General features: G+C 40.9%; 1 protein-coding gene across 2 annotated transcripts in view; it reads right to left on the bottom strand.

Moving 5' to 3' along the window:
• FGD6 (FYVE, RhoGEF and PH domain containing 6) overlaps positions 1 to 21,338 on the bottom strand; it is a 61,216-nt gene that overhangs the window by 31,683 nt on the left and 8,195 nt on the right. For both annotated transcript variants that reach the window (XM_081022464.1, XM_081022463.1), the window contains exons 2-7: positions 14,845 to 17,269; positions 7,452 to 7,611; positions 5,709 to 5,776; positions 5,580 to 5,610; positions 1,829 to 1,980; positions 554 to 710 (exon numbers count right to left, since the gene is read on the bottom strand). In XM_081022464.1, coding sequence (XP_080878590.1) covers positions 554 to 710; positions 1,829 to 1,980; positions 5,580 to 5,610; positions 5,709 to 5,776; positions 7,452 to 7,611; positions 14,845 to 17,269 — 2,993 coding nt within the window. The remainder of the gene's footprint in view (positions 1 to 553; positions 711 to 1,828; positions 1,981 to 5,579; positions 5,611 to 5,708; positions 5,777 to 7,451; positions 7,612 to 14,844; positions 17,270 to 21,338) is intronic.

Raw genomic sequence — 21,338 nt, 5'->3', positions numbered from 1 at the left:
TCGTTAAGAGTCGTCAGCAGGCTCATCCCAGCTATCTGCCAATCTCCCATTCCCACCACCCTTCTGAGTAATACCCCTCCCCACCTTCTCACTATATAGAAGGATCTGGCAACTTCTGTTTCAGTGTATCTGAAGAAGTGTGCTTGCACACGAAAGCTCATACCAAGAACTAACTTAGTTGGTCTTAAAGGTGCTACTGGAAGGATTTTTTTTTATTTTGGTTATACAGTAATCGTAAAGAGAATGTTTACTTATTTCCAGTTACATATTATGCCCAAATACGATGTACATGTGTTGCTTACCAGATGTTATTCTTATCGCTTGCTTCTTGATCCTTTAAAAAAGATCCAAGCTACTATGGCGGATGTGTAGAATCTCTGCTCACATGCATTTTAAAAAGGGACCAAAAGTGAAAAAAATATGTACACTATATCCGACAAGAGACATGTGCGTGCATTTTGTATTCTGGCATTGTACAAACCAGGCCTTAGAGAAAACTAAAGTCAAAAGATGGAATGTATCATCTGACACCATTGATAAAAGGTTCCATTACCTCAAAGTCTCGAACAACAGCAGCAAACCCAGGGTTCTTCTTGCATTGCTCATCCAGGAGAGCTACATTCCTATCAAATTCTTTGATGTACGTTGAATACATCTTTAGGTATGGTCCTTTTTTCAAAAATATATCAGCAATTCGCTGGTGGTCAATCCTAGAATTTAACACCATGGACAATTAGAACTTAAACCTGAAGAATCCATGACGGAGGGGGCATATTTCTCCCTCTTTCTATTCCTTCTACACAAGGACCTCAACCTCCATCCTGGGAAAACAGTGCCTACCCCCAGGCCTCCTCTGCGACCCCCTGCTCAGTCCCTTTCATGTGTTAAGAATGAAAGTGTTTGCAATTTAACAACATGTTCCAGAGGACTGCTATTGAAACGGGCATCTAAATCAGAAGGGGGCAGCTAGTAGCCTTTGAGCTAAACCTGGCCATTGGACAAGCCTCACTTCTTCATATATACCCTTCAAGGTAAAAAGAGGGGCCCTTGTAAGCCTAGTCAAGATTTATCTGACTTGGCTTCATAAGAACAAAAGGTATGACAAAAATTCAGATTTTCTTCCATCTCCTTTTCCATCCTTGCTACACTGCCTAGCAGAACTCAGGCCCTAACAAAACACGATGCTATTAATGTTGCTTGGCCTTGAGAGAAAGAGAGTTTTCACATATAGATATTTGGGGTAGGTAGAGCTTTAACCCTTTCTGCCACAGCCCTGATCCAGATGTGGGGGGATGCCTCCTATTCAAAGTGGGAGGAAAGCACCCATTGGTACCAATGGCTGCTATTTTCCCACTGCAATTAGCAGCCAAATGGCAGCAGGAGGCTTGACTAGGAGTATGGTGGAACAAATAGTTAAAGCCTTCCTCCTCCCATGTCATAGTCCTGACCTGGCTCAGCCCCAATCACCCAAATAGCCTATGGCAAAAATAGCAAACACAGCCAAGCAGGGTCAAATGACATTAAAAAAAGGCTCATTTAGTCAGGAGTGATTTGGTCATAGAAAGTAAAGATGAAGAGGGAAAGGAACTTAGTACCTTTGACCCCAATAGCCAATCTAGCTGCAAACTACTAATATATGTGAGTACATAAACACACACACACACACGCATCCAGGGAAAATCTCAGTTCAAAAATAGCTGCATTGCAACATCATATATTCGTAATTCAACTTTGTGGTCTAAAAACAGCACACAATACTAGAAGCCTGAATATCCCAATATTCTAACCAATAAGTAAGCAGGAATCTATGCTCTGAATATGTAGTTACCAGTGGGACAGCCGCTCTTCAAGTTCTCTCAAGAGGTCCCGATTAAGCTCATACAGCTGAGGTAGGTAGTACAGGATCTGGTTCAGGATCCTGTCTTCAATGACTGGCTTTCCAAGTTGCCTGGAAGCATGTGCTACTGAATCCCGGAAATCCTGTTAGAGTACAAACACAGGCACACAAAGAGCCTCTGAAAATCTGGTCTCCAAGCAACTAATATAGGTCACACTATTTCCCTTGTATACATGCAGGAGGCCCATTTGGCCACATTCTCCAGGACCAGATATGCAGTCCAAGGTCAGACACTCTCACTTCTGTGCTTTGGAAAAGAAGGGAAGTTCAGGCACAGCTGATCCTACGCTTAAGCTTACTGAAGAAAATAGGTACAACTTCTGGAGAAAATGTGCCTGGAAAATACCATACCTAGCCACAATCCATTTCTCTTTCTGATCTACTAGAATGGAAAGCTGTTTGACTGTATTTTGTCAAAGGTGCTGAAAGTTCTTAGGAGACCCTTATTTTCCTCAAACAGCTACAATTCCCAGAGTTCCCCAGGAAGTGGAATGGATTGTTAAGTCACTGGCAATTGTGTCTGTCTGAGGGGAATGGGTGTCTCCTAACAACTCTGAACTCCTTAAATTATAGCTCCCAGGACACGTTATGGGAAGCAAAAGACATTGCAGTTTGAAGTGGCTGCATATGGAGCCAAATACTCAAAAAAGTGCTCTTTTCTGAATTTCTCTGTCTTTTATTTTGTGCGGTAAGGGGAAGATCAAACACCCCATCTCCTTACATACTTAACCCACCCACTGAGTGGGTTCAGTTCATCTTTGCCAGCCAAGCAATACTTTATGTAAACAGTGCAATAAGGAGAAATGTACAAATCTAAACAAGGCAAAGCAATTATGTAAATGCACGCACAGCTGTTTTGCAACGTGTGTGGGGGTGGGTGAACACTGGTCAGCACTTTCCTTTCCTTACAACCCCTATTAAGATTAGAGGACTTGAAGCAGAAAGGAACAGAGGTACGGTTTGGTATTGGAGACTCAGCTGCACAAGGTTTCAGTGGAAACAGATGGCCTCATTCATATGGAAATGCTGTGTTTTTGTATGTTGTAAGCCAACTGGCGACACAAAACTTAACTAGCCTTTTTACATCCCAGGGGTGACCTTCAAACACTGCCTTCACACAGAGAAATAAGTTGAGGAATTACTATAGCTAATCGAACCCAGATGGAACACAGGAGCTCCAGAGAACTTTAAGCAAAGAATAAGATGCATAACTTTTAACAGGGAACACTTTTAAAAACATAAGAGGAAAAATATGCTGGGAATGTGTGTACTCTTAACTTGCACAAGCCAGACCTATGTTGCGACCCAATCCTGAATGCATTTATTCATGAATCTAGGACAGTCAAAAGCTAATAATTGTGAGGTCTAGCTCTTTTTGGCTTAAGACTTGCAACTAATTATTCCTTCTCCCTATTGATCTGATACATTCCGCCCGCAAAAGAAAACAAGAACAGATGTATGCTTCATGCTATGTGGAAAAGCAAAACGTTCTGCCTGAGCAACTGCAGGTCCAGTGATCCAAAACTCTTGAGCCTAGTGCAGCACATAATGCGATCTTTCTTCCACAAAAGGATGGAGTAAAACTATCTTGTAATAGGAGCAGGCAAGGCAGAAAATTCAATTGTTTGTGCTGTACCAGAGACGAGAAAATTATTCACCACATTTCTGAAGCGCATACTGCAGCTTACTGCCTTTCTTTCTTAACAGAGAGGTCTGGTGCCTTTTGGAGCTGCAAGACAGGCAGCAAATCAACAGATACAGATTACCCCACCATTGCATTGCCTTGCTGAGGAAAGCCACACATTGATTTTTTCTCAGCATTTACAAGCAGCTGCTTACAAAGTAACCAAGCAAAATTCGTTACAGGCTTCCAGCAGTGCAACACTTTGCACTGAAGACGTTTCCCTCTTCATTCTTTAATATAAAAAGTACATCTGTCCATCTTCAGAAGCCACTGCCTAGTCACTTCAGGTTCTAACATGTATATGCAGATTCTAACATGCCCATGTGGCTCCTAGGTGAGTCCCAGGAAAGGCTCAATTACTCTATTAAATTTTAATGGGTTACAGGTGCTGCAGTCTTGAATTACAGACTAGTAAGGTACAGTTTCATATACTGCCAATTTAAAGCAAAAAACCCCAACAACTTCTGCATCATCTTGCAAGAAATGTTGGAGCAGTGGTGTAATCGAATACTGCCTTTCATCTTTTTTTAAATTAAAAAAACTTACTACTATATATAAATTGCATTTCATTATGCCTGATGTCATGTAATCCACACATATACACATCCTATAACCTTAAACTACTGCTACTGGCCAACTAGAAGAGCTAGCAGAAAGTGATTTGCAAAGGAATCTTCTGTTAACTGGGACTGTGAGGTTATAAGCCCAGTACATTTACCAAAGAGAAATCCTGGTGAAGTAAATGTCTCAACTGACATGAAAGATCCATATGCATCTATGCTCCTTCCTCCCATTTTGAACACTGCTTTAATCAGTTGCTTTCATTTACATCTGAATCATCAAACTATACTTTGCTCCTACTGACAATTAAAAAAGCTGCACCAGACTCCACAACCCCCAATTACTCCTAAAATTAAGAAGAAAAAACTGACTGTGGGGATCTTTGCTTTCCATCTGGAGAGATTCAAGCAGCTCTTTTTTACTTAATGGAAGACTCACTGCGAAATTTAAAAAGCCCTGACCTAGCAAGCAGTCCTCAGCCTCTGAACTTTGATTGCCCAAGAATCAGCAAAACCTGAATCGTCAGGTTCAAACCTGGCTGCCTAGTAAGTCAGGCTCACATATTTCTTGTAATACTTGAAAACAATCTGTAGAAAAAACTCTATTCCTTTAATGCCTAGCTAAGCATGAACATACCCTACAAGTATTACTTTTCAGTATTTCCTTCAGTTTGGATGTTCTTCAATGTATACACAACCAAGCCTACACATTCTAAGAGAAGGCGATGGAGGTAAAATGACAGCAAGATAGGGCTGTGACAACCTGTTTCACTGGCGTATGGCAACAGGAAGCAATAAATCTGAACTCGGCATTAAAAGGGTGAGTCTGCCCTTGTCCCTCTCAGTTACATAAACTGTGTCATGAAGCCTCATGGCAGGGTTCACAGAGCTGGTAAGAGTATGCTATTTTCTTTCCCAGCACAAAAGACTACTTGGCAACTCAAAAGCTACCATAAACAAATTAAACCTGTGTTAATATATTCTTTAGTGTGCAAAAGTTCACCTGTGCGCACACAAACAAGAGCATTCGGAGGTCAGAAGCAAAAACAAATCACTAAAGAGCACCCTCCTCCTGCTCTACTGCATTTCTGACCAAACTGGGAATGCATGCACCAGGATTTCTGACGGCTAGACCTTCCACCTTTCCATCTGCAGGCCTAGAAATATTCTAGTACACGTTCTAAGCACGTTTGTAACATTCAAACTTCCTGCAGCACTTCAACAGAAAAATTAATGCACCTCAAACATTCTATTCCTTCTATTCATTAGGAAGCATTCAAGGAGTTTGGAGTTGATATTTAATTGCTGTTTCATTAGGGTATTTTTTTTTTTTAAGAATGCACATTTAAGAAACTTAGTTGAATACATTTTCTGAAAAGAACTTCATAAATAATTAACTTCGAAGCAAACATGCTTATGAAGTGAAATAAATACTTACAATGTGCAAAAGCTTCAGAACATCTACAAACCTAATACAAAAACAAGAACAGTAAATATTATCTCAACCGCAAAGGAAAAACATACATACTTCCATGCATAAATTATTAAATTTTACACCAATACTTACACTTTCTCTGAGCTCATTATTTCTTTAGCAATATGATAAACTTTTGTTTTCTTCCCAGCTGCTTTAATCTGCAAATAAAATTAAACTTTGTAGAATGCAGACATGCTATTTTAAAAACAATGCAACAGCTCTAAATCTTAGTTTCTTTCTGCTACAACTTTATTGGCCTATTGCTCTGTACTCTGTATTCAAGTAAAAAAAAAGGTAAAGGACCCCTGGACAGTTAAGTCCAGTCAAATTTGACTATGGGGTGTGGCACACATCTCCACTTTCAAGTATTCAGGATACAAGTGTATTCATGTTTAGGTGCCATAAAAAATGTTAATGTTCAGTTAATGGCTAGTTGCCTCCACTACTACCTACTTAGGAGTCTGTCTTAAAAATGGCACCTCTTACCTGTTGAAAGAAATTGGAGTCAGGATGATGTTACTGAGCCATAACTGGAAACTGAAAGCTCTCCAATTATGGTCTAATAATGAGAACACGCAGCCTCTGGTTTTAAAAAAGTTGATTGTCTTCACTTTCAAACAGTTATTTTTTAATCAGAGCTTGTCAAGGCCAAGAAATATATTTTTGTTTGGCTAACAATTTATACATGCTTTAAATTTTCTCTGCAGCTGCACAATGTTTTGCAACCGTCAAGGAAGGAAGGAAGGAAATTTGATCCTCAACTGCAAGATTCAATGTTTGGTAGGCAAGTTTGAGAAAGAAGATGATATTTGCCAATTAAGTCTTAAGTTCCATGTATACTAATACATGTCCTGTGAAACACAAGAAGCTTTCCAATGAAGATGGAATTGTCCAGTATGACTTTCCAGGGATGTTCCATGCACATCATTAGATTTTTAACTATATCTGTGCCTCACAAAGTTCTGGCAACAGGCATTCCTAATAGCAACAGGCAAGTGCAGTAATTTGAGTAAACTTTGGAGGCTGAGTTGGACTGGGCCCAGGGATGGATGGAGACAAAAAACAAAGCATCCTTCTAATGGAAAAGTGTTATTTTGCCTCGTCAATACTGTGATGATTTTACTCCTACCAATTCCATTCAATGTTTTAACTTTAATTATAATATTATTATTGTTTGCTTCCTACTGTACTTTTCTTACTGTTCTGAGCTGAAAAGTACAGTAGGAAGCAAACAAGGGAACCACCACTTATGCGAGAGTTCTGTTCCTGGCCGCTGCTCACATCCCCAGAATGTGTGCAAGTAGGGATTATTATAATATTATTATTGTTTGCTTCCTACTGTACTTTTCTTACTGTTCTGAGCTGAAAAGTACAGTAGGAAGCAAACAGGGGAACCACCACTTATGCGAGAGTTCTGTTCCTGGCCGCTGCTCACATCCCCAGAATGTGTGCAAGTAGGGATTCCTCTTTTTGTCCTGAAAATGGTGCATTTTCTGTGCTGTTACATGAGTGACAAATTGCCTGTATTTATACTAAGAGGTCGTATAGAAATGGAGGAAGTAAATTAACATTAGAATGCCAGAGGAACACATTTGCTTTGATCCTAATTAATGTGCCACTGGTAGAAGTTCTAACAGGCCGCTCCCACCAGTGTTTTCACCATGCCTCAAAAATCTACTCAGGAGGGTTGGAGCACTGGTTGAGAGGCAGTGACTGAGAAAGGGGAGAATGGTGAAAAATGTTGCTCTGCTCCTATACGCCAGTAGTAGTTCACAGAGGATCCAAATTCTCTCCATTTAGAAAGTTAGCTAAGCTCCAAGTCACAATATCTACCTGCTTATTTTCCTGTGTATCAGGCTCTCCTTTGCTAGAGTCTGAATTTGTGTCATCATCATCATCATCAGAGCTATCAACATTTCTCTGTAGCATCTCATCATCTGAATGTTCATCTTCCAACACCAAATCAGAGCCATCAAGTACTTCTACTGAGGACCTATGAAACAATTGTTTTACAATATAAAACATTGTATTATAATGCTTTGGCTGAGGCATAGTCACTGTTCATTAAATAAGGCTACTTCATTGCTAATACAATCCTAAATTCTTTAACATATCCCAAAGAAATGAGACAGCAATCCACTTAAGATCTGCTACTAAGACTGTTTCAAGGTTACAATAATGGCCTTCCAAGAGCATTACAAACTAAACATCCTGGTGGATGCCTTTTAAATTTTCCAGACAGATGCAAAAATATATCTTTGTCAATGTTTGGGACCAAGCTCAGGATCTCTCTATATGCATGGTTTCGTTTATTTTCTGTGACACAACCATGAAAGTTGTCCTCCTTCATTTAGTTTCTTACGGATTCAAGGACATATTTTTACAACACAGTGCACAGTGGTGCTAGAAGACTGTGGCCCAATACACACTACACATATGATACCACTTTATACAGTCATGCCTTCCTCCAAGGAATTATGGGAGCCATAGTTTAAGAGTGTTGAGAGTTATTAGGACACCCCTATTCCCCGCAACTGAGCTACAATTTAGAAATTGTGGCTTAGCAACCAATCCCTCTTCCTAGGGCACTCTAAGCAGGCATGTATAGGATTGCAGTGATAATGTATATAATATATTTATACACACACTAGTTATTATAGAAGTCAGCTCAAGTCTGCAAACAAAAATGCTTTCTGACAGCTGCCACAATAATTTTTTTTAAGTGACACCTGGGGACTCCACACTGCTAGGACCCAAGATGCTGTCACTTTTGATTAGATACACCCACCTTCTTATAGCAACTCAGAGAGGAAGGCCACCCTGACATCATGAAGGTGCTTGTTCCTCTAATGCTAGCATATAATCAAATGATTTTTTAAAAGTATGTTGCTTAGTAAGACATTTATTGAATATTTTGGAGGAGCAGGGAGCATAGTTCTTTCAAACTACTTTTGCCTTCCAAATCAATTGGCCTAGAAATAATTGGCAAAGAATGAAGTGCTATAAAGTAGCTCAATCGTGCCAATAGTTTCAGGACACACTGTTTTGCTAGTCTTATGCATTGTACAGCAAGTCCGCTATAAGTGAACTATGAAAGAAAAGACAAAGTTCAGGGGTAGGTATTATTATTAGTTCAAGGACACATTTCAGCCAGGCAGAAACTTGAATCAGAGTTGGAAGGGACCCCCCCCCCCTGCCGACGCTCATCTAGTGCTAAGCCCCATTCTGACCTCTAGGAAAGGTTATTCCCAATTCTAGGAGCAACCAAGTTCTGAAACCTGGATCTCATGACAAACTACTTGAGGATCCTTATAAAGACAGGATGACGTGTGAAGCGGCACAGTCCTGGCCACTGTGAGAAGGCACTCAGGGCCTTGTCCAGGGAGAGGACCCAACACCTTAGTCTTACCCGAGAACAAAGACCTAGCAGAAAAACTCATGGCTTACATCTGTCCACAACATTACTGTGCAAGTGACAGAGGTGCAGCAATCCTAAAAGCAACTGAATACACCTGAAACCATGTTTATCTTCTCCCCTTAGATTTCTTATTAATTTGATAGAATCTCTTTTAAACATCTGTCCAATACTCCTTTTTTATTTGAACTCCTGACCTCATACCAGTTTTTCAAATTTACACAATATCCTTGAATAAGTTTACAAAATGAACGAAATGTACAATGTGCCCACTTCCTTTGAAATATTAATCTCCCACGTTTTCAGTGTCAAGGATTACCGCATATAAGCTATTTTGGGAAGAGAAACTTCTGCATTAGCAGTCATGTGAAACAAGTCACCATTAAATCACTGCACTAGTCTTTGAGTAAGAATGCCCTGTTGTATCATGTGAGCCAGCTACCTCTCAAACACCCACACACCCACACACCACAGCAAGAGTCTCTTTCGCTGAACTTAAAGAATTTGCACTTCTTGAAAAAGTATCAGCTCAATCACAATGCAAGAATATTGCACTGGGTGCTGCCTTATTAACTTTAAGTTCAGAGCAGGTAACAAAAAAGCAAACCAGGGAAAATACATTTATGTAGAATAAAATATTTCTGACCACAACTCTCAGCATAATTTCATCAGAAAGTGAGACTGCTACCAGACATTTTGCAAAGGCCACTCTCAGTGGCATATTTATCTCACTAAACCCAAAATCTTAAGATTTCTTTTTACAATGGTTAAAGATGCAGTATTACTGGGAATAACAGGGGGTATTTTTGTAGTCCAGAGGAGAACCTCAGGCCTGGGACCAAAGGTGACTTCTCTTTCTGGCCCCCAAGGCATACACTACAACACTCCCCCAGCACAACACTTCTTCCCAGGCCACTGGTTCTGCTTTGCAGCCCCTTGAGTGTTTCTACCTGCCTGGAAGGTGTCCCTGAACTGTGATAAATGTTGCTTGCTTGGATGGAAGGATGGTTGGGAGTGTGTGTACAAACTATTTTATGGTACAACTAATGTTGTTGTTGTTATTTATATATCAGCTTTCATTTCAAGAAGAAATAGCAACATCTGCACACCGTAATATCAAATCTGATGCTTCAATTCTGGGGAGTTGATACTTATTTTCAACTTAACAGCATAACCAGCAGCTAGTTTATCAGTATACAGTAAATACTCATTGGAAGTCTCATTTAATTGGATACTCTCTCAAGTGTGTCAAAAGCCTATCAATTACACACAGTTTTACCTTGTGCCACCTTCAGATGCATGCAAGTCCACATAAATGATTGCAAGAATTGTCAAGTTCACATAATACAAATGAAGACTTCCTAAACATATTAAGACAGTTTAGCAAGAGTAAAAAAAAACACTTGTACACTTAACAGTATTAAAGAAAGGCACACCTGATTCCTATAAATAAATCTTCATGGCTGCACAGTCAACCCTAGTGGTCACTTAACTGAAAAAGGTACCCCATTAATGAAACAAAATGCAGTCTTGATCAACAGCAGTATAGCAGAGGATGTGTGCAGTTGACAAATTGCACCCAGCATGCTCCAACATCGCAACATCAACTGTTACAGAGTGTGTACCTTTCAAATCTCACCTGGCTTCTCAAAATAGCTTGGGCTGTGCTACTCAATCTTCTATAAAAGTTTATTGTAACAACAAAGGATCTCCTGGTGGCTTTTGATCTTTAACTGAACCCCAACCCAACCCATTGTAAGTGAAGCCTCCTAATTTTACCCCACCCTTCCTTTAAGGAGAGAAGAAACAAAATACAAATGTGGTCTGTTAATTGGGTGTCATGCTGTAAGTTGTGAATAAAAATGTGTCCACTTATAAATATTATGGATAGTTGCTACAGGAAAGCTGCAAAACATTCAGGTACATATTGGGCCAGTTCAGATTTACCTTCACCAACAAGCTAACCATAATTTAACAGCTGAGAATAAGCACAGGGACCACTATCGCCTTTCCTTCCTTTAGAATTTATTTATTTATTTATTTACTATTTATTTATTTACTAACTAGGATCTTAAACTATGAAGAGTGTTTGATGTGTCGTGCATATACCGTATTTTTCGCCCTATAGGACACACTTTTTCCCCTCCAAAAATGAAGGGGAAATGTGTGTGCGTCCTATGGGGGGAATGCAGGCTTCAGGAAGCTATCCGCAAGCCTCGCGCGCCCGGCGGGAGGTTCCGCTGGGCATGTAAGGCTTGGGGCGGCAGCCAGCAGCCCGAAGCACGGGGCGCGCTGCGGAGCACGCCCCGTGCTTCAGGCTGATGTCCGCAAGCCTCGTGCGCCCAGAGGGAGATCCCGCCAGGCGCGCAAGGCTTGGGCGGCAGCCTGCAGCCCAAAGCACGGGGTGCGCTGCGGAGCACGCCCCGTGCTTCTGGCAGATGTCCGCAAGCCTCGCGTGCAAGGCTTGGGGCGGCAGCCTGTTGTGGGGGCTGGGGTCGGGGGAAGCTCGGGCTTCCCCCGCGCCGGGGGGGGGGAAAATAATTCCCCCCCTTTATTTCCCCCCCCAAAAAATCCTATGGGGCGGTGCGTCCTATGGGGCGAAAAATACGGTAATCTAATCCCTGTTCATCTTAACACCAGCTTCTTAACAACATTTGTCTATGCAATAGTTCTATGACAACATTCACAGAAGAATGATGATGGACCTTATTTCCTACTAGCATATTTTCTGATCCCCATGTAGCTATCTAAATAGCCAGAAAAACAATATGGAAGTGCTATACAGAATCTATTGGCTGTGCATAGCATTACAAATGTCAGAGCAACCCCCTGCCCTAATATTTTATTAGCTTCTTATCAAACAAAGCATAAGTATCAGCACTCCACATTTCTGTGCGCACAGAGAATAAAGGAAGAACTCATGTGCAGACATGTCTAAATAATTCCTAAGTTACCATATTGTTCACATTAGTGGAAGCTGTAAAAGCAATAAGGGAAACAGGTCTGAACACCACAGGGCTTTTGTCAGCTTTCAGTATCTTGGCATTGCTTTGGGTCTTTTTATGTGCTACTAATGTCATGCTATTCCTGCCTTGATGTGCACCTTACTTGGCACCCATCCCTACTAGTTAAGTATACAGCTGTAACTCATTCTGATCTCCCTGGGAACTTAATCTTCAAAATTACTGAGCCGCAATGATGAAGGGTTCGGTTTAGTTAAACACCTGGACCATGGCTCCAACATAGTTAACAATGGCCCTCAATTCCATAGAGAGGGTATTTAGACAAATGGCACTAATAATAAGAATAACTACCTCCTATTATACAAACATAAAACTAGCATGTTAAGGAGAAGACCAGGCTAACTCTTGTCAGAGCTCTTGTTTTCCATCTGCATGGAATTTTGTGTTTTGGCTTTTCATAAAGTGAAACAGTCATTGCTGCAGTTCACCACTTGCAGCTTGAAACAGTTTTGCCATATGATTATCTGCTCATCTAGAAAGCTCCTGGCTTGCACCAGTTTTTGACAGCTTGGTAATACTACCTTAGTACAATACCAAACACACAAAAACATTTGAACCCATTTACTTTTGCAGTTAAATTTCCAAGACCTCCCATGGGCTTTCAGTATTGAAGGGAGTGGAATCCTTTCCTTATCCAAGATGCATAGGAAATCCTTTTCTACAATCTGATTTACTATAAACAATAACAAGAATCAGGGGTTCTAAAACAGGGATTAGAATGTCACCAGAAAGGGGGAGGGGCAGGCGGAATCCAATACTAATTTGTATTTCCTGAGCTAGCTGTTGCTGAAAATAACATACAGGAAAAGGCTGTTGTCCAGTCGTACAAAGAGGCCTTTCATCCATTCTGATTTTGTTAGACTTTCCGCTTCTCTTTTAAGTTACAAGTGTCTTCTGTGATCGTGTCGTAGGACATTGCTCTTACAGGAAGATCATGTTTTTTTGGGGGGGGGCAGGTTGGCAGTCCTCCTCTCACTAAGCTGCTACTCAATCCAGGAGGGAAGCTGCCATTGGAACAGAATCATATAAAAGGATGTTCTGCTTAAAAAGCAAACTAACTTATGGTTTAAGAAGAATGTTACTACTAATTATTAAAATAAAAGGGGTAGTGGTAATATTTTTTGTGTTATTTACACAGCAAATTACTGGTGAAAGCTGTTGACTGATATTAAAATTTTGTGGTCCTATATCAAATGTGACAGGGTTCAAATGAATATCCTAGGACATGGGTCAGCAAACTAAGGCCTGGGGGCCGGATTCGGCCCAATTGCCTTCTGGATCCAGCCCACAGACAGTCCGGGAATCGCCGCATGGATCGGCGTGGGGATTCTGATCATTCAGGCTGTGCCATTCCCCCCGCCACACACACACACACTGTGGCAGCGCCTCCTCCCTCCCTCCTCCTGGCTTCTCCCCGGCCTGCCTAGAGGAGGAAGGGGACTGCACTTTGTTTAGCCGCGGTTGGTTAAGCACCATTTTAAGCAGCCCCTCTCCAGAGCCAGCCCTTTCGTGCTGCTCATCGTCCCTCCACCTCTGCTGCTGCCGCCGCCACCAGCCCCTGCTGCTCGCAAGGCACAGGTAAGCAGCCACCGGGGCTCGTCTGGTGCTGTGGAGAAGGGAGGGGAGAGTTGGGGGGGATCCCCCTCAAATATAGTCCAGCTCCCCACAAGGTCTGAGGGACAGTGGACCGGCCCCCTGCGGAAAAAGCTTGCTGACCCCTGTCCTAGAACTTACGGAAGGTTTATTCACACTGTACATTTTAAGAATACTTCAGCTACTCTTTACTTCTAATAAAAAGTTTTACTCTGTTTGCTAAAGTTTATGGTGCTATTTTAAAACAAAATAAAACAGAGTGCTTATTCCTTACATGCACATTATGGTGGGGTGATCTGGGCACTGGGGTGCAGATCTTCCTTCCTCTTTGAGAAATGCATGAATTGGTAAAAGTATCCTGTGGAAATTACTCAAAACTTCATGTATATGCCTAACAGTCCCTGGGCTGTATATGGTACAAACAATTTAAGACATATATTGTATAGCTTCAAAAAGGTTCCCTGTAGTCAAGTTATGTCCAACTCTTCCTTGGACATGCCTGTGCACACATACACCAGGTGTACATATCCAGATGCAACAGGAGAAAAAGCACCTGGAGGCCTCCTCTGCACAGCAGGTAAGAGGGCAGGGATGAACATTACTATGTGGGGAATTACTGTAAGGAACCATGTCTGCCTTTCCACCTGATTCAGCTAAAGATTTAAAGAACACTGATTAAAATGTTGCAGTAAGAGATGGCAATTTCATTGGAGAACCATTTCTCCAGTTTATGCATAAAAGACAGGCTTTGTCTTCCCAGTCACGCCTAATAATCGCATGGGGGAAATAATGAGAATTATTAGGGAGAATTAAAAGATAGCAAAACTGGCCTATGACGAAGAATTAGGCTACAGACGTTATTTGGTCACAGTCTCAAGAAGTCAGCATTAAATCAACATTAAGTGTCTAACCAGGGATGTGTCAAGGTTTAAGAAATAACACTTTCCAAAATGACAAGTTATTCAACATCTCTGCTGATCATGCAGGGATGCAAAAATACGGAGTGATATGGCCAACGTAATTCATTAAATATGACTTCCCAGTCCTTGAGGATACAATCGGGAGTGTGTCAGATGGAATATACTAGGGCACACACAGGATTGCATTGTGAAAGTCTGCAGAAAGAGTTTAACCAACCGTTTGTGTAGATGGACACCAAAATGTATATGATTTGCTCCCAACTCCAGTATCCTACCTGCTAAGCTCAGAACAGCTCCTTGTTGCATCATACAGTTCTTGTACCTCATACACATCAGCATCGTGGTCTTCAGCACTGCTAGAATTGTGCCACTCAAAAGGTGGATTTTTATCAGTTGGCACAAAAGGTAAATTTTCATACTCTGGGATTTCTTCATAATGGCTCACATTTTCATATTCTGGTACATAGTCATGAGTAAGAGAATTCACATGTCCTTGCAATAGGAAACTCTGTTCATCCAAGGACTGTGATCTCTGGCTATTTGTTGATTCATCCGGACCCCTGGACCTCTGCTTTCCCTTTTGTGAGGATATGCTGCCCATTTCTGCAGAATGTGCCTTTGAGGGTTTAGTTTTCCTTCCATTTGTTGCACTAGCTGCATTCCGAGTTTTGCCACGCGCTTCATCACTGGAAAAAGTAACAGTGCTGTTATCCGCCGATTGGCTACCCTTGGTCAAAAATTTCTGGAAGTCACTTTTCATTAAGCAAACAGACAGCTTCATATTTAGGAATTTCTTTAGTGAATATTTCTTTTGAGGCTCTTTGGGGGGCTCTTTTGGGTGTATTCTGTCCATATCTACAGAAGACAAGGATTTGGCTCGAGGTTTTGTCACAGCACTTGCAAGTTGAGTGTTTTTTGCATTCTTGGTGTTTTTTAAGGCTTCCGGATTGCCAGAAAATGGAAGAATGGGATGAGGTAATTTCCAAACAGGTCTCTCCAAAGACAACTTTGGAGTATCACAGGATTGCAAAGTACTTTGTTCTTTGGCTGACAAATGCCTTATACGAGGTCGCTCCAAGGGAGGATCTAAATCTCTCTGTTCACTAGTAATGTAGGCACTTTTCTCTATCAGTTCCTCTGATGCAGCTTTTTTCAATAGTCCGGCTGCAGGGATGCTGTGCCTTTGAGGCTTCTTAGGAACAACTCTTGGTGAACTTTCATCTTTATCTTCAGCACCCTTATGTTTCTTCTCTTGTGCAAAATCATCAAGGCTTTCAAAGGCAGGCAAATGCTGGTTGCACGATAATTTCACTTGCTTAGGCAAACTCATGGAAAGATTACTACACCTTATAAATCCAGTTTTTTTGTCATTAGCAGCCAACATGCAGTTATGTTCCATTATATTGTCAGCAGGATTTACTGAGTTAAGGTCTAAAGATTGCTCAGTATTTCCTACTAGGTGAGGACTTTCATGCAGAATCTCAGGCAAGACATTTTGCTGGATCGTTTCTTCAGATTCAGCAGATTCTGCCTCCTGAATCATTTCCCCAGCAACACATGAAGGACTCTCTGATTTATCAAGTGCATGTATAAGTTCTCGGTTGTTATAGGAAACACTTTGAAAAAGAACATTAATTTTTGTGGTTTTTCTAACAGCACGCTCAGAAAGCCCAGCAGAACTGCAGTCTGAAGGAAGTAGTTCTTTTGTTCCTTCTCCTGAGATATCTATGCCATCTTGCCGGATTAGACATGGAGCAGCACGTAGTTTTCTTGGTTTTGGAACTGGGGCAGATTTAGGGGATGGTGCAGAGCCTACTTTTAATGAAGATAAAGATTCATCAGTCCCTTTTGTGGAGATGCCTGCGTGCAAATCACTAGTATCAACTTTTTCCAAAGGTGCTGTGTTAAGCGAGCAACAGGAACTGTTGATATTTTCAGTCAAAAGTGGATTTTCTGACATTGCAGACTTGATACCAGGTATCTCTGCATGGTTGCTTGAATTGCCCATCATTTCCTCCAAGCTGGATGATGGCGAAACCAGGTCTGTAAACTCAATTTTAATGTCCTTTTTATAACTACTCATGTTATCTTTTTCAAATTTGTTCAAAGGTGTTTGCTTCAAACAGCTGTTATTGGGGCATACACTTTGTGTTAATACATCTTTGAGCTTTTCATCTAAAAAATTAGCCTTTAAAATTACCCTATTTTTATGTATACTTTTACCATTATGGCTATCAAGTATTGTTCTAGATTTCAGAGATGATGATGGTTGTTCAGCTCTATCAATGTTCTCTAAGTTTTCCAGCTGTTCAAAAATGGTTGGATTTTTGCAAGTATTCTCCCCATTCCCAAATTTATGCATGCATTCAAAACTGCATGAACACACAGATATAATATAAGCAGTATTTTCTCTTGGGGCTCCATTTTTGTAATTCAAATGAACCAAGTACTCAGAAGAGTCTATTTTGCATTCTTCTAAACTCTTGGCATTTTTCCTTAAAGGTGATGGCACAGTTTTAATCTCAGGAACAGGCGAACAATTGAGAACCTTTGGTTTTGGTGCTATTGCTGGTTTCGTCTTCTTTGTGGGTTGTAAAACATCTGCAAGGACAACATCTGGTTTAGGTGCCACAGGAGGTGGCACTACTTTATGTCCCACCACAAATTTTGGTTTTGGGGCCACTGGTGGCTTCTTAATTTCTAGAAGGGGAGAAGAAAGAAGAGAAATATTAGGTTGGTCTAATTGATTCTGATTAACAATACTGATCAAATAAATACAGGATGAAACTTTAAAAAGCCAACTGTACTACTGCTATTTGGGGTCATGAAGAGTCGGTCACGACTAAACGACTAAACAACAACAACAAATAAGCGTTGATCACAATTTGTAACATACATTCTGATTCAAGAGATAAGCATGAGACAGCTTGAAGAATTTGATTTATCTGATTGTTCATAATCAACAAATTATATAGCAGTGGGAAGGAAGACTGTGGTTACCATGTCCTTTAAATGCTTTCCATACTAGCCATGAAAGAATGGCAACCAATGCTAACAATGATAATTTATACCAAGTATTAGATATAAAATATAAGTTGCAGAAAACATTTAAAAAATAAATAAATATCACATTACAATCACACTTTGTAGTTTGACTGCACCTCTTTCTACTCACTTCTCCCCAAAATGCTTAAGTAAACTTTGCAAAAATTCCAAAAACTATAGCTACTAGCCAATAAATATTTTCATGTATCTACTATCCTACACGTAAGTATATTAGTCATCTGTATCCTAAAAGAAAGAAAAACTATCAGAACATCCAGACGCAATCATTAGTCAACACATCTGGTTCCTCCTTTTCTGCCTCTGGGCAGTATGCCATCATATGTAGAAGGAAGTGAGGAGCCTGCAGCCAGACAAGGTCAAGATAATCTAATGAAAATCAATAAATCAAATTAAATTTTCCTACCTGGCATCTTAACAGATTTTTTTGCTAGCTCTGGGCGACCAAGCCAATTACAAGGCTGTCATAAATTACCATGTGCAACTTGAATAGTGTGTAGCTCACCAGACGAGAACATCCAGTTGGGACTGTGGATAAGCAGGTTCAAATCTCATTCAGTGACAGTTTCACAAGTGATCTCAGGCCAGCCATACTCCATGGGTCAAGGAGACCTTACTCCCTGGCACAACTACATCCAGTGGTTATGTACCCACCCCATCACACATGTGTGTGATGGGATTTCACATGCAATGTGATGGATGTAAAGTTCTGGATGCAAGGTATTATATTTTTGGAAGTTTTGTGGTATTTCTTTTTTTAATATTGGAATCTGCCCTGAATACTCTGACAGTAGGGAGGGGTGTCTTAAAGCAGGTGGTCTCCAAAGCAAAAGCAAAAAGCTTCAACCACTTATTTTCTCAGCAGCAACTGCAAGCACTGCTGTTTCATTAATGAAATATTCATTTATAGCAGATGATGACAAAATACAAATAGACTAAAATCTTTTATCTCATTTCTAATTAACTTTCTGAGTAATTTCTCTTAAGGAGTCAAATAAAAAGGTCAAGCACAGACAATGAAAGGCAATGCCATGAAGTGTCCCAAGCATGGATTTACTAAAAGTTTAATTTATGTCATCCAAACAATGATATTGCTTCAAAACATAGTCTGGTACATATTTTCCTCTAAGTCTGAGCTTCGAAGACAATTTTGTTGGATGTGATCCACCTTCAAGGATCTAAGCAACTAACCCTGCCATATATTTTATCTTTAATTAGTGGATTTGCGGTCTCATATTCACTATGATAAACTTATCTGTAGGCGCTGCATAAACTAAAAGTCCCATACCATTTAATCCAGCTATTTATTACAAACTATTCTTACATGCCTTTTGGGGGGAAACAATCCACAGTTTTACCCACTGTAAGAGGAAGACTTTGTGTGTACCCTTCCACTTGCAACACTTAGGCCAACTTAGAATCACTTTAATAAATTTTCAATCATTTCTAAGAGGTTGTGAGTCCTTCAACCCCCACAGTTTCATCCCACAAAGTTTAACAGTTACCTTCTCTCTATTAATTGTAGAAGTTACTAAGTTTCCTCCTTTGGCATGCGAGAAATTCATTATGACCTGTACGATGAAGTACTTTTTATGACGAATGTCTCCTTTCCAGTTCATGGAATTACATCCCTAAAATATTTCTATTCACCTGCTCCATGTCAAAGTCATCCACAACTCATCTGTTAATTTTAAGCTTATCACCAATCACCAACCACCACCCTGAACTTAGAATGTATTTTTAACATCAGCAGGCTCTTTCAGCTAACTTGCCAACTTCATGCTCGGTGATTTTCGTAATGTACAGGGCAAACAAGTGCAGACACGGTGATCCCTCATCCATCTCTTGAAAGAACATTCATCTTCCAGTCCTACTATTTTTCAGTCATAAAACAGCTACATAAATTGCACAGCCTACGGCAGTCTGGAAAACAATTCATATAGAAGACACTATAAACCTATGTCCTTCAGACAACTTTCCAATTATCCTACAGATTTTCAGACCCCACTCCTGAACAGCGGAGGAGCATATGCCTGCACTGCACAGGGCAGGGGCACTCCCGAGGGGTGTGGGGTGCAGAGGTTACCCTCCCAAGCACAGGGTAGCCGCTCGGGTGCACGGAGCAGCGCACACCCCCTGCAACCGGGGTTGGAGTGAGCTGCCGACGGCGGACATTCGGCACGCTGCCCGCCCGTGACTCCCAAGCTTCCCCTGAGCTGTCAAAACGAAGGGGGAAGGGGGAATGCCACCGGCAAAACAGCACAGCTCCCCCCTTCCCCCAACACTTCGGGATAGTCTTGGGAGTCGCAGGGAGGTGGCGTGCCAAATGTCACCCCTCCTCAGCGAAGACACCCAGGGTGGTCCACCTCCGCCACACACCCCTTTCTCTGTCCATGCTCTGAACAGCTTTGAGGTGGTGGGTGGGAACAGAAGCAGACAAGGAACAATATGAAGATGTGTGTAGCTTGCAAGAACATGTTTCTCAATGCTCAGGGCAGAAGAGGAAGCTCAGCTCAGAAACTTCTACACCCAGGAACTTCCTGGACTTGTTCCCCTTCAACCCAAACCAAGTGATGGCACATAAGCTCACTATTTCAAGAAAGACTACGGATTCAAATCCTAACTGTGTCTTTCCCTTTATGGCTGTACATAAAAGTGAAGCCCTCTCACTAAGATAATTACACATTGTGCTCATACAGATAACATCCTCTCAATTCAGTATAAAAATCCACTTGTGTGTATAGCGTTGGACTTCAGTGGCCACCTTATATCAATGTACCATTGGTTCATCATAATGTATCTATTAATTTATGGTCTTTAAAACTTAATGCCTACAATCTCTTCTACCTATTCTAAAATAACTATGTTTTTTACCAATCCAAAGACAAAAAAAAGAACCCTACACCAAAAGCTTTCATCCTCAAGTTGTCTCAAGTAGCACTCTGGACCGATATTAATTTCTTAAGCATTATCCTCAAACAAAAGTTCACTTTGTGGCTATCAGCAACCAAGCATCTCCCCATCTTGGTTTTCTGGCAATTAAATGGAATACTCATCTATGATATCACAGAACATCACCTTTTCATAGAAACCCCCTTCATATTTTTTCAGAAGCCTCAGACGTTAATCAACAACCCGTCTCAGACAATTCAATTTAACTCAGGTTGAAACTTGCCTTTTCCTTTATTTATATCATGAGGTGCACTTCCCACACATGTCAAGCATGAATCATACTCAGCTGGGTTTAATAGGCACAGCCCATCTGCTCACCAAGGCGCTCCAGACTCCTTTAAACAGGATACTCAAATTCTCTTCCAGTCGCTCCTCACAAATGCAGAATCGTCCATAAGTTTTCTGAATAAGAGCTGCTCTTTGTGGACACAAAGAGGAACTTCATGAATGCCTGTCTCAATGGCCTTCTGCCATGCCCTGAACCTCTGCACTTCTCAGACCAACTATATGTCTTGCCTTTTGTTATGCAATGCCAAACAGATATTCTGTCTCCTTTCCCTCTCATCATTGACTTTTTTCTTACTTAAACTCATATTTTTTAAAAATTCCCTCATTATAAAGGGTATCATTTTGAATCTAAAGAGCACCAGGCAACGTGTAAAAGTGAATACAGCATTTCCACCTTCTCAGTCTTACACTGCAAACCTTTTCCCCCCATTCTGTTTGCTCAGTGCCTGTGATTTTTCCCTCCTTC

Source organism: Podarcis pityusensis, assembly GCF_964106645.2.
Source record: "Podarcis pityusensis genome assembly, chromosome: 10".
In the NCBI taxonomy this organism is placed as follows: domain Eukaryota; kingdom Metazoa; phylum Chordata; class Lepidosauria; order Squamata; family Lacertidae; genus Podarcis; species Podarcis pityusensis.
Note: the sequence above shows the minus strand (reverse complement) of the source record. Positions and strands in the feature narration are given on the sequence as shown.